The sequence below is a fragment of the Numenius arquata genome, chromosome 18 (assembly GCF_964106895.1).
Source record: "Numenius arquata chromosome 18, bNumArq3.hap1.1, whole genome shotgun sequence".
Taxonomy (NCBI): domain Eukaryota; kingdom Metazoa; phylum Chordata; class Aves; order Charadriiformes; family Scolopacidae; genus Numenius; species Numenius arquata.
In genome coordinates this window covers 8,243,074-8,257,568 of record NC_133593.1, presented here as the reverse complement: position 1 = coordinate 8,257,568, position 14,495 = coordinate 8,243,074, and the positions used below count along the sequence as shown (strand labels likewise).

Genomic DNA, 14,495 nt, shown 5'->3' with positions numbered 1-14,495 from the left:
ATGGTCATTGTGAGAAGGTATAGTACCTGTCTTCCAACACAGTTTGAGCTTTAGAAAGATCCTGAGCCTGTTGGTAAAATACTGGGGATTTCTCTAAGTTAGGTGATTATAACATTGTTATTGACAGTTTCCTACTGCTTCTATGGCAAATTCACTAGGTCTATATAGATTTAGACTTTACTTAGGAATAACGAAATAAGCTGATGAAGCAGCCTGAGAAAACAAGTACAGCTATGTGTTGCTTATGTTTCAAGGATAACTGATACTTCATATCGTAGCAGGCAGACCTTGATATAAAAATCAATATATTTGTGAGAAATAAGGATGCCTGAAGTGCTCTGAATGCTTTTGAATTACATGCTCACAGCTCAGCCCAGCCACACATCCTGGCTGTGTCTCTTTCCTAATGTCCAGCATACGATTTTTTTTTTCTCTTGACAAACCTGACAGATAATAGCTGCTGGCACTGAAATAACAGCGAGGAAGCATGTGAACATGATTAAACTAGGCAGCTTCGAGGGAAATTTTCATAAAGTGCTTGAGCAGGGAGTTTGTAGGGAGTGAGTGACAGAATCAAAAGCAAGGATTTGGAGTTACTGCTTGCTCAGTGGGTCCTAGAAATCTCACCTGCCTGAACCCCAAATTTTCCATTTGCATACCAGTACTACCATATAATGCTCTTCATGAGAGGCATATGATCACATTTGCAGGGAATTGCAAAGCTGCTTAATAGCAGTAGTTAAGGTTATTTGGCCTGCAAGCCTTGAAGGATCAGAATCTGAAAAATCACCTTTTTTCCAGGATTCTTGAACCTTAAGGTAAAGAGTTTTTAACGAAGATATAAATTTCTCTATTTAAACATTTTAAAATTTCTTTACTATACGGCTTCATAGATTGGATGGCTTTATGAGTGCATGCATTAAAATAAACTTTTTTCAGGATTAGTGACTACTTCCTGTTCTGCAATTTTTCCAGCTCTTTTTTATCTACCGAAACATAAAAAGCAATGCAAGAGCTCTGCAAGTTTGGTTTTAAAATAAAACCAAATTGCTACTGCAGGACAGTACATGGAAACACATAACATTGGATAAGGAAGCTGAATCCAAGACATTTATTTCTCCCTGCATGTTATTTCCCATTACTTGGGATTTCAAAACGGCCAAGCAGTTACAAAGCCAAATATCACAGCACAGGACTTCCAGCCAGAATCTGTCTCCAGTTCCCTTTGCTCAACTCCACTTGCCAAGAATGGACACATGAAATTGGCCTCATATCCCTTTAAGTTGCTTATGATTTACTGTGTTAGCTTCCAACAAGGCAGACAGGGGTAGTTATGTCAGCAAAAGGCCAGAATGAATAACTTAAGCTCCACCAAAGGCAGCACACAAACAAGCCTATTTAAACAAGCAAACTTAAAGTCAATTATTTATTATCTGCAGTATTTGGAACATGTGCTATTGCTCAAGGTCAACATACAAATGTTGGACAGTCACACCCAAAGAAGAAACTCCAACTTTTTAAATTTCCATACCTTGTTTCTTTCAATTTTTCTTACACAATGCTATAATACCAACTGAGTACTGCCAGACTGTAGCTGGAACTAATAATATCATTTCAGTAAAATAATCAAATGGCTCACTTGAGTAACAGACAAAGAAAGCCCAATCTAAAAAGCACAAACAAGCCAGGGAGGAAGACATGATGCCTGCAGTTAAAACATGAAAGGAAAATGCAGAACTGATGAAGGCAATCAGAGAAGCCAAAGAAAGGGTTTCAGAATGAAATTTCAAGACTTACACAGTTGGTGATGCACACAAACACCTGCATTTCCCAGCTACACAAACATCCTTATTTGGATTAGTTCCACAGTCAGTTAGCATTGCAGTGTTGTCTTGATCACAATCAGAGACTATTTGAGATGCCATTTCAATAATATACAGTGGTTGAAAATGTTCTCTTCTTTTCTACTTAATATTCCCAGGAACATGTTGTGCCCTCTGTCATAACTGATTTTTATTTTTCCTCTTAGCAACAGCGTACGGTATTATAACATGCCTATTGGTATTTTCTCATAGTGTGACAATCTAAAAGTAGCATCCAGCTTTGTAACCTTGCTCTCTAATATTTAGCACCTTTCAGTGGCCATGATAGCAACACATTCTCAGAATACAGCTAGACTTCCAAGCACAGTTTAGGACTATGGAACCACTGTGAAAATTAAGATATGTAATATACAGGTATTTTTGAATACATACTCTGATAAGACCTGGTACAGTTCTCTCTAGGTTGAAAGGAATTTTAGAGGGGTATCACATATATTCTTACTGTTTATCTACACAGCATACATGCTCCACACTTGCCCTCTTTTCACTTAGCACTTATATTCCCATTCATACTTCTACAAGTGCTGATGCAAAGCAATATATGAGATCAGACCTAATGATGTAATTTAAATTGGCAAAACAATACCCAGATGTAACTTGACCTCCATAAACCATTTTGCCCTTTGTATTTAAACCTGTCATCATCATAAATCTTATCCCTCCTCCAATCCCAGTTATTATGCACGCATGCGGAAGGGGGCTCTCTATTCCAGTGCTAGTATTTTTGTATCTGACGTACGTATTACATTCCGGACTCCCTGCAGTGCTGTTTCCCTGGCTGCATTCCCAGGATCCTATGCTGCATCATCTGTACAGGTTTTCTCCCCACGTTACTCCTCCCAAGCATCTTTTGCCAGCATCATGCCTCTTTATTGGCTGGTGAATCTTAAATGCCTTTGTATACGACTAGTCACTAGTAAATTTGAGGATTTACACACCAATTAACTGCACAACAAGATCTGTCCTTGGGTTACTGTGAAGCCCTTCAGCTGTTACAAAATGCATCTTTTTCTTTCAGGGGTGAGGGGAAGTATATAAAGATATTTTCTTCCCCCCCCCCCCCCGAAATCCCTTTCTGATTAGTAACATTGTTCTGTTACACAGCCAAACCCTTCAGAGGCAAACGGGGAGGTCACGGTCAAATTTAATAAGATCTCACATTCCCCTGGAAATGCCACCAGGGAGCAGACAAAAGCAAGCGTTTGCTGAGCTCCTGGGGGAAAGCAGAGCGTTTGCACAGAAGCCCTTGGTATGCAGATGGTGTCGCTGCCTTTAGAAAAAGGCTTAGATTTGAAACCAATAGGAACAAGCTGATGGGGCTAACACACCGTAGCTTAGGAGCACAAGCTATACATGAAGATGCTAGGGCTGGCTCTTTGTTCTCGCGTCTCTGCTGTGTCCCGGGAACAGCAGGGTAACTGCTCTGCTCATTCAGCACAGGGAGAAGAGAGAATACTATTGATATATGGTGAAAATGTGAAAAAAAAAAAAAAAAAGAGAAAGCTTTCAAAAGGGTTTATCTCTCTGCGAGGCAATGGGCTGGGTACCTGTGGGGCGCCAGCGCCCCCGCCTGGCCACACTGGCCGAGCTCACCCCCCGACGGCTCCTGGAAGCCCCTGGCTTCTCCCTTTTCTCTTTAGGTGACGGACTCGCGGGGTGTAGGATGCACTGAAAGGCCAGTCTGCAAGGCACTGTGCCTCTCATTCTATATCCTGAGTATTACAGCAGGTGAGTTATAGCTGTGCTATAAGGCGGGGGATGAGGAAAACTCAGCTAGGAACTGGGTAAACCAAGTGACACTCACAGCACATTCCATATAAAGCAGATTGTCGTCCAGAATCTTTGTATCTACCTGTGCTGGGCTTCAGTCGACTCTCAGCAAGCTCAGAAATCGCTCCCGTTGTAATGGTCTTCTTCAGTCGAGAGACTCCAGACACTGCTGTCACCCCTGGTTTTGTCAGCATGTCATCGCTGCTCGCCCTCTTCAGCTGCAATACAGAGATTTTATGAGCAACCAGAAGATTAAAGCCTTGAATATTCCCATCAAGTAGTTCAAAATGCAAGGTCCCTGGGAGAAAAGGAACATTTCCATAAAGTAACCCAATGGGAATAGTGCTTTGATAACTGTACTAAATTTTGTATTGGTTTTTGTATTTGTTTTGCGTTCTAGATATTTGTGAAGTGGGTTAAGAGACACTACTGTTTCAATAGCAAAGAATGAAAATGGGAAAGACCCTTCAAATAAGCAAATATTTGAAAGGCAGGGACAAAATGGTTTACAGGAATAGACTACTGCTCAAATCTTGCTCTGAGCAGCATTCAACATATTTTCTCACTGGCTTACGTTTAGTCAAGTATTTGGGTCTGTGCAGATAAGTGCCAGTTGCAGAGTCTGACACACCGAGTAGGTCAAAGCAACAAATAACCGGCCCTTAATCTGTCTATCAAAAAAAAAAAAAAGATCCTAAAAGGATCTGCTGGTTCTTGTCCCTCCACTCAGGATCATGCAGTTTTGTCCCAGTGGCGACCTCAGATCCTCTGAAGGGGCTTCTGAGCGATCCCAATAGCAAGTAACTGCCAGTTCCTTCCTGTGTTTGTCAAACAGGAGTCACCAAACTTTGTGGCCTCATAAAGCAGGTCATCTGACACAAACAAAGAACATGCTGGAGATCAAGCCAAAAATGTGAAAATCATTTTTAGCTGAGCAGCTCAGGCTGCCACAATAAAACACAGAAGCAGCCAGTGCAAGATCCAATACAATTACCAATTGGAAATCCCTCATCCATGGTTTCAGTTAACTACCCTCCTTGTTTATTGAAAAACAGTGATCAAAGATAGCAAATCATCTCGTGGCAGGACCTGATACTATTTTACTGGGTAGCAGAAACTAAAAAGTCTGTTTACAAGAAAGCATTTTGTTCATGTGACCGCCAAGGAAATAATTCACGGCACAAAGAGGCATTGGTTTTCAGAACAGAATTCTCCATAGTTCTGAAGATTAATGCTGATACTTTTCATAAGCTTGGAAGAAGGTAAACTATTTGCTTTACAGGGTATTATAGTATGTGGGGTTTTTTAACATATTAGCGGATATCATTATAATTTACTTAGTAAGCCTTATTGGACATGAGAGAGCAAGGGTAAAGCAAGTCTACACTAAATGTGTACTCAAGAAATCCAAGCAACAAAAGCACAATGAACTTAGAATTCAAGGAGAAACACTGAAATTATGTTGCTTCAACAAACAGAAGTAGAAATTTATCTCAGAACTTAGGTCAGCTGCTTTCCCATTTGTGTGCCTCCCGTAACAGCCTGTATACTTCTAATAACAGCCTCTAATTAAATTTCAGGAAAAATACTTTAAGCATTTTAAAAGACCAAAGCTCTGGAGAGTCTCCCCAGAGCAGTATTTTTTTCTATCCTTTTCATTTTGTGGACACCTAAACTGTTTTCACCAATCAAAACCTACTTCCTTTGAAGTTGTCCAGTGACACTCAGGGGGTCCACGAACCATAGGTTGAAAACCACTGCTCGGGTTAAATGAAAGTAGAGCTCACAACAAGCACTGTCTCTATTTAGTGGTTCCTGAATGTAAAAATCTTTAAAGAAAATGTAGTCTCTCAGCTACAATTCTTTCTCCCTTTCATCTCTGACTCAGAGTCTGTGGTTTCCTGGACCCTGTGAGCACGTATGTTTCAATAGCTGGAGTGTTGATGTGCTCCAGGATACCAAACAGCTAACGTTTTGCCTTCTGGCAAGAGGTTTTGTCAGCTTACTTTTAGGAGCAGAATGGAACAATCTGACTTTCTGACCTTTAGAGACTTCTGCAGTCTCTCTAAAGTAATTTCTTCAATGTGGCTTCTTTACAGCAGCAACTGTAAATTTGTTATTTATTTTTCTCCATCTTCAGAGTTAAGGCAATACCCTCACACAGAGACAGTATGAGAAAATCCACTCGTACCTTGTACAGATACAGTGTCTCCCCCATCAGACGTGAAGTATTTTCAGAAACATGCGTTAGTCTAACATACAACACAATTATAATCTCACTAGGCTTAATACAGTGGGTCAAGCTCACTTCAAGTCTCAGGGTGTAATAATGTTCCAGGCCTAAACCAAAGCTTTAACCTGGAACAAGGCTGTAATGCTTGAACAGTCCCTCCTGATTAGTACCTTGCTGAGCCGAGATTCAAAGGCAAGTGAAGTCGAGGACTTGGATGTCTTCATTCCTGTTGAGGTGGCGGAAAGCGGTTTTCCTCTGTCAACCCCATGACTTCCTTGCTTTGCCATTGCACTCCAAGGCCTGGCCGTACTCTTCATTTTCTTCCCAAATAGCTTAGTCTAGAGAACCTAAAAAAAAATTAGTATTATTATATATATGTAAACACACACACACAGAAACATAAACTGTCTATATACCATCTGAAAGAGAGCAGCAGAGTTACCTGGCACCAGTTTAAAGGGCTGAAGAGGCCATGCTAAACTTTGTTCCCTTTCTTATACGTATCAAAACTCAACCTAGAGAAACCCTCAGAGCAGGCTGCAGCCACTTATTTCTTTCACACTGAATGATAACATGAAACACCACAGAAGGAACACTGACTTTTGCTGGAACTGCATAAGTCAGAGACCTCTATCAGCCACAGGAGAACACCTGCCAACACTGAAGCACAATGAAAGAATATTCTAACTGAGAACACTGAAGTCCACAGCAACTGAAGACAACCTTGGGATAAAAAGAAAACTACTTCTCTTACTGTTAGATCCAGCATCTTCAACTGAAATAACACTCACTTTTAAAAACTCACACGAGAAGCAAGTTTCCTCAGTTGTACAGAAAATATTTTAAGCTTATCAGAGTCTTCTGGAGAAGCAACAGTCGATGTTGCCACAGTGATAAAAAGATGTCTCACAATACCAAGATTTACAAAACATGGTAAAAAAAATATCAACTTCCTGGCAAACAAAAATCCAGATCGTCTATTCCTCAGAGATAAGCTTATGCAAGAAAGAAATCCTGCCAGGAATCAGCAAACAGACATGAATTCCTTTTTTTTTTTTTTTTGATATAGCCAAACAAATTTAATCTGCCAGTAAGAACAACTAGTCTGTTTCTCTCAGTAGGTAAACAGCTGCCAACTAAATCGCAAGCTCAACTCTTGTAGACTTAAAGCCATAAATTTTCCCCAGCCATTGCCCAATCCAAACTGGGAACAGAATAACAGAATTACTTGGATTTTTTAAAAAAAATAATAAAATAACCTCACCAGTCTGAGTTGGGAGTGGGAGGGAGGGGAGATTGCCTGATATCTCCTCCTCCACTTCAGTATAAGCAACATTTTTCTTCTGCAGCTTCATTTTCTAAAATAGACACAGGATGTAGCTGCCTATCAGTCTTGTGTAGGCAGAGGCTAACTTGCTCCTTGTCTGTTAAACAGGTAACCAGGAGATGTACGCAGAAATCAGCCTCGTGTCTCAGCTAGAGGATTGCACTTGCAGAGAGCACATGCTGTTTATCACACAGGAGCCTGGCTGGGCCAGCACAAACTTGGACAACAATCCTTTGACAGAGATGCCAAAACAATTTCTTCCTGGCTGAATCAGTAGAAAGGCTCAGGTCACATTTTATATCTCATAATTTGTTTTATACTTTATTTCACATTCACAGAGAAGAACACTCACTGAACTCATGGGTTTGGGGCCAAGTCGTATTTGACACTGACAGCACCTTCCAGGTGCCGCGATGGGCTATTTAAGGAGCGTTTTGCTGCACAGAGGCAGAAGGGAATGTCAAGTGCTCTGCTGCTGTCTTACAGAGAACAAAGCTAGCAAGTGACATTTCCTCTATTTATCCTTGGTGCCTCTTGCAGGGAGGGCTGTCTACTTTCTCCACAGCTCTAACCTGTCAGCTCCTAAATAGAGAAATAAAAAAAGTTAGTAATTATTATTACTAAATATAGTCATTACTCCATTAAAATTCTTAACACATACATGGAGCCACCAACTGATCTCATCAGGGGAGAAAGCCTTTGTTGATGGTTATGCTGATCACTTGGCTCCTTTTTTAAAGCACTAACAGATACATAAGCTATATTACAATAGATAATAATGGTTAGCATTCCCACAGTTCATGATCTACCTTAGCAAGCTTTGGTGCCTTATGTTATTTAATAAACTATTTTTTAATGGGCATACTGTTCACAGTATTTATATGGGTAAACAAGCAACTACACATGCAAACTATCTTCCTGATTAGGATCTTCAAATTATGCAGATTTTGGTTGTTGCAGATCCAGTGGTTGCACATGCGTTTTGCTTTATTACACCCTCTGGATTTCTTCATAATTATCTCATACTTTTCCTGCCTTAAGGTGTACAGATGCTTTCTTGATATCCAAAAGAATTTAATTTTGAGTCATCCATGGCATTTTAAAGTTGCAGTGGAGTGGTGATATGCTCATTAGTAAAAAGAAAAGGTACTTAAAACAGAAAAGCAAAAAAAAAAAACCACACCCCAAAAAACAAACCACAACTCAAGAAATCCAGCCAGTAGCCTAAGGCAAACCGGCTTTTTCATGTAATGTTATCTGAATTATGTGCCATGTGGATTTTATAATATTTCACTATGCCAAGCAGATTAAACTAAAATTGGGAAGAGTGTGTTTGGATTTATGCATGTTTATTAGTTTTCCATGGATTTATATGGGAATCAGCATTTGTAAAAGATGGAGGCAAGGCTTCCCCTGTATCTGGTTAACCTGAACCTGCCTTAAAGATTTCAACCTCTGAAGTGGGATCCCAATAGTTTCCACAAGCCTTATATGCACTTCAAAGAAAAAAGCCAGGTTGCACACATCTTCAGTTGCTTTCATTCCTAGGTAGGTGACACACATTTGAGTTATTAGAAGTACTGCTTCAGGAGAACTACTAATCAAAACTACTTCAAAAAAAAGGAGCTATACTAATTTAGATAAATACTAACTTAGATATCTAAAATGGCTGCAGCCAGTTAGCATTCAGGAAACGTAACATTAGCAAGGAGGTTTCTCTAATCTTGGTGTAGAAACAGTTCATATAGGGACAGCTTATAATGGATAATGTTAAAAACATCATATACAGCTTTTATCTACTTCTCTTAAACACACTATTTTTTATAGATGAACAATTAAAAACATAATTTTTAAATCTGAAAAAAAAAAAAATTTTTTTTGAAGATGTTTGGGTTAAGAGACACCTGAATTTACCCTTCTATTCCAAGCCTTACACTAGGCAGGAGCTTGTCAGAGCAGTGCAATGACTACATGGCAGCCTCTGCTTCCTCAATGTGATTTTCAGGGCAAGGCTGGCAACAGTAGCTTGCCAAGACCAGCTTTCTGAACCAGCAGAAGTGACTTTGAAAGTAGCCAGTCATGGTCATAAGCTATCCTTGAATGAGAGCTTGGGAATGGTATCACCACTAACTTAACACAGCTGAATGCACCTTGGAAAACCTTCACAAGTCAGGACTGAGTTAACACATATACATTCATGGTGTAACTACTATAAGAGGACATTGTTCAACATCCTTTTGCGCACAACCTTCCAAGCCTTGTGTATCTGCATTTCTGCATCTGTGACACTACCACCTGGTAATGGCTCCCAGTAGCTCTAGAATATATTGACAGAAGTCAGTCTACTATCCTTTTAACTAAATATCAGCATTTCCTTCTGAAAGGACCCCAGAGAGATTATGACTTGATCTCTAGGCGACTCAGAGAGAACTGAAAGAAAATAAGCTTTCCACAAGAGATGCAACCAAGCTGCTTTTGCAAATACAATGACAAAAATCACTAGTTTTACACCCATTATATCTCAATGTGTTTCAGATGAGAAATGCTTCTGCCCACTCTCCCAGAAGATGACTCACTTTAAGCAATGCCTGGAGCTCTACGATTTCATTTTTCATTTCTTTCTTCACATTTCACAGGGAATTTTCCTTAGGAAGTAAACAGAATGCTGCCATCCCAACATTCAAAGTCTTTCTTTCATTGGCATCAGCCAGAGCAGTTCCTAGCAGGCCACGAATAAATCCCTGTAGCATGCCCTGCTTGGAGCTGTACTCTGAAAACATGTAGGAACTGAAGATAAGAAGCAGCTCCATGTTGAAATAAATGAGGGTTCATGCCAACAATATGTAGCTTCAGAGCAGCAAAATCAGTTCTATTCTGTCCCTTCCAAACTGTTTAGTTTGTTTGTTTTTAAAATCTTTTACACTCAGAAGTGCTGGTGTTTGCATACCCCTCTCCTCTGAAATAGGTGCTGCAAATGAGATAATCAAGAGGGTTTGGAAAAAATGTAAAGCTGGTCCTGACAAAGCTTTTTCTCTCAGTAATCCTCAGAATTCCCTGCAGGCATCAGTCTTTAAAAATTCAGGCCATGCTATATAGTTCATCCTCTCACTGGTATTTTTAAAGGGTATTTGGAAGTTTTTGATGTGGACTATTTTGGCAGCTGGGAGAAGTTTTACTGTGGAAAGACAGTCTGTTTTACTTGAAACTTTACTGTTTTATTAAAGATTGAGAACCCAGACATTTCTTTATTAGTCACTCTACATGCATTTATTAATAAAAGTCTTTAGAACCAGACTAGAATTATTCCCACTTTATGGCTAGAAAAACTGGATTAAGAATTTATCCTAATTCTCAAAGGCAGTCAGCATCAGCAGAAACAAGGCTAGGTCTCTTGGATCTTACAGCTTGGCTATCCATCAAAGGAGGAATTCGCCAGTCCTGTAGAACAAAGTTCTAGGAAACACATTCTGCTTACTATTAAAGGCTATTTTGCTCTGAATAACTAAAAAGAATAGATAGATTGATTTGAGTGATGACAATCAGTATTATTTCACAGTCAAGAAACCTAGAAATCACACTATGATGTAAATAAAAATTACTAGCGTATCTGCAGAAACAAAGTCATAGGAAAAATCCCTGTTGGGGGGGGTAGAAATACAAGTTATCTGTATCCCACATGTTTCACACAATTCAGGTTTTGGTGCTCATGTCTGTGCATAACGCTACTCGCTCAACAGGACAGTCAAATTAAAACAGAGTCATTCAAGTTGCTTTGGGAAAATGAATGAAATAAAGAATGATGAAAACTCATTACTAGATCTGGAGAGTAATGTACCAGATGGCAGGTTCATTGAGACCTGTGAATGCCCAACGTTTCTGAAAAATGAGGTCAGAAGCACCAACTTTGCAGATAGGACTCTCAAAGGACAGAAGCCTGTGACTCGGTGGGCTAAAACCCACAGTCCCCAGTGCCATTTTCCTGTAATTCAGTTACTTTTCATTACATCAAAAGGTCAGGCTATTCTAGAACCTTTATTACACGGTCTCACGAAATAAAAGTTTTCTTCAGTTTAGTTTTTTTTTTTCCAGCATGTAAAATCTGCATCATGCTTATACTATTTTCCTTCCAACCTAATCAATCTCTGCTATTTTTAGCAAACTATCAACTGGAACACAGAAATATCTAACAAGTTCAGTAAACTGTAAAGCATTTTCTAGTGGTGTGTAGGAAGCTATATGGCAGGATAGCCAGCTGAGCTAAAATAGAGCTCTTTTCTGCCTTTCACATCAATTCACTTTAAACAACAATTTTTAGCCTTGACAGATGCTTCCATATGACTCATCTTGATTTCTTAGCTGATACCAGGAATCAAGCCAGGGTCACAAACCCAGGAAGTTGATAGTCCAATACAGTAATCGGTAACTTGGAGATAGATGGCACAGATAAGCCTATTTGGAAATAAGGCCAGGCTAACAATTAAAACCAAACTGTTCACTCTCTGGTCATCTTTAGTAGCTTTTCTTAGGCATCTGCTCCTTTCAGGTCAGTATGTAGTATTTCTGTACCTAACACATTCATCCTCTTATTTCTCTGGTTTCTGTTACCTTGTTTTTAATGTCTTTAAAACTGTTCTCCAAGTAGGGACACTTGCTGGATTTTTGCTGGTACAAAGCTTAGCACTCATTAGAGCAGGATTAAAAAGCCCACCAAAAAAAAAAAATATTCACAAGCCAGACCATCTTCTTCCACCCAAACATAACTCAACGGAACAGACAAGATACGCCTGTTTCCCAAAACCTCATCTCTAAGGGTCTTCTTGCTTTTGCTGGCCAAAGAAAGAGAACCAATTATAAACAGGACCCCAAACACTGAGCAGCAGTTTCCTCTGGTCTGCCTCAGCAGACTTGCTTTGTAGTCTCATCTGCAGCTGAATTTTCATGTTTTGCTGGTAGAGTACCAGGAGACAAAACATCACTTGGAAATGTTCATGTCCAGACCGCGTGCTACAGCAGGGAAAAGTCTGATGGTTTTATGCATGCCTCAAGCAAAGGGGGTTTTTTGGGTGCTTTTTCTTTAACATTTAAGAGTGGAGAAAAATGTACTATAATAATGCAGATAGGCAGTTATAGAACCCAGGTGCTTTTGCAAAGAGTTAAACATTGATAAATTTTAGGTATAAAATATACACAGAAACTAGAGACACATACTAGTCTCCAAAGTCATCCAGTTAATCATTGGGGAAAATACAAAACAAAACACCAGTCCCAGGATTTAACCATCAGTGGCTCTGACAGTGCTTAAGAGTCACATCTTGAAAATCTTCATTGTACTAAGGTTGCCTGAATATTGTATCCTCATATCAAAATTATTCTTTTGGAGTTTGGTTTTCTTTGATTTAACTGCTATCCTGTAGGGCTCAAAAAAAGCCTCAGAAGAACACTTTCAATATGGCATCAGATGAGAGTTTTCTTTACAGCGCATATGGCTCCCTTCCTCTACAGTATCAGCAAATGCTGCAGAGCCAGTTCCTTTCCCTTCATGGTATCAGATGGAACCACACAGACAAAGAAAATTCCCTTGGACCTCCCAAAGACAATATTACTTTACCTCTGATTACAGGGGTAAGAGACAATCTCACATTTTTGTGTTAAGGAATTTCTTGTTTACTTCCTTACTGTGTTTTTCATAATTCTCTAAAATGGATATTTATTAACTAATATATAAATATACCAAAAGGTTACAAGGATGTGTAAATTACATCAGAAGTGGCCTAGGCGAGGCTAGTTCCAGCTAGCTGCAAATGACATGTTTCTGGCCATCAACTCAGCTTCTGAAACCATCCCAAAAAGGCTGCCAGAGTCCAGGTCAGCAACTGCTAAACTTCATGGCTCAACATGGCTCAAAAGAAAATCCTCTTCCCACAGCAGCCATTAGGGTCATTGATGGCTTTTCCAGGCATAGACAGATGGGAACATTGCAAAACCTTCTGCCCACCCTCCTCCACAGAAGTTCTCCCTGGAGTTTTGGATTTGTCATCTTTTATTCTTAGTTAAATCCCACTAAAAAAAAAAAATGTAGAAGTTAAAAAAATCCTCATATGTGCATATGGACAAAGGATTTATTTACTGCATTTCTCTTCTCCTTGTTCCATATTATTGGCCAGTTATAAGAGAGGAAAATACAGAAATCTTTGCTGCTTCCCTAGTTAAAATACCCAGAACTGTCATCCAGCACAGCGACTGATGCTTAAAAATCAAGCCAAAGCTGTACTTTGAAATGACTGGGAACACGTTCCTCCTGTAATTTAAATTACATTGTTTGTACATGGATATTCAATCTCCTCCTCCTCCCTCACACTGATTACCTAACCAGTCACCATTACACATCTCAGAAGAGAAACTATTCTACCTCCCTGTGACACCTGATCTTGTAAACATGATGCAGAAACAAAAATCCCAACCTATCTGTAATTTTCTGCTCATTAGCCCTCCAGAAGGACAGTGGACACTACCAGGTGGATGGTGTGATACCTGAAGAAACCAAAGAACAACCATATGCTGGCTGTGAGCAAACACCCCACCATGCTTCTCTGGTTTAAGTGGATGCAGCATCTTGCTAAGGTTGAAAGGACAGAAGACTGCTATGATCTTTCACTAACTCCAGGGCAGAGATGTAGAGTTAAACATGGCAATTCTGAATCATGTTCATTGCATCGCTGATGGATACATGCAAGGAAAAAACCCAACCAGAACGGTGCATTTGCGCGAAGGCAGACAGGCAGGGTCAGCGTATTCTCATACTGGGAGAGTGTACAGGAAAGCATGTAGTGGTGGAATGCATACGTAGAAGTTAGGCAATAAATTCCACGATTTCATCAACTCACATCAAAACTACATCTAGGAAGTGATCCCACACTACAGAATTTGGAGAATGCATTTTTTATAAGTCATAGTTCCTTCATTACTTCAATGCATAGCAAGCAGGGAAAGTATATCCTTTTATATTGTGCTAACATCCACCCTGTGGAGACATAAGTCAAAGAAGAGATTAAGGAAGGGCAAAAGCAATGCATTGATTCTACACTTCCTTTTTGAAGTTACAACCATGTTATAATCACACAGAATTAGGTCACTCTGGGCTTTCCCCAATATGACTCTGTCCCGAATAGACAGGTTTAATTTATGTTCAGTATATTGCAGGTTGAGAACAAAACATTTTAGAACCATTGCAAGGTACCTACTGCTCATTAATCCAGGTTCTTTGAACTCCTGTCGTAGTGAA

General features: G+C 39.7%; 1 protein-coding gene across 1 annotated transcript in view; it reads right to left on the bottom strand.

Annotated features, from left to right (window-relative positions):
- SPECC1 (sperm antigen with calponin homology and coiled-coil domains 1) overlaps nt 1-6,216 on the bottom strand; it is a 70,277-nt gene extending 64,061 nt beyond the window's left edge. The window contains exons 1-2 of the mRNA XM_074160935.1: nt 6,057-6,216; nt 3,736-3,871 (exon numbers count right to left, since the gene is read on the bottom strand). Coding sequence (XP_074017036.1) covers nt 3,736-3,871; nt 6,057-6,203 — 283 coding nt within the window. The 5' untranslated portion in view covers nt 6,204-6,216. The remainder of the gene's footprint in view (nt 1-3,735; nt 3,872-6,056) is intronic.
- Nucleotides 6,217-14,495: the final 8,279 nt, after the last annotated feature.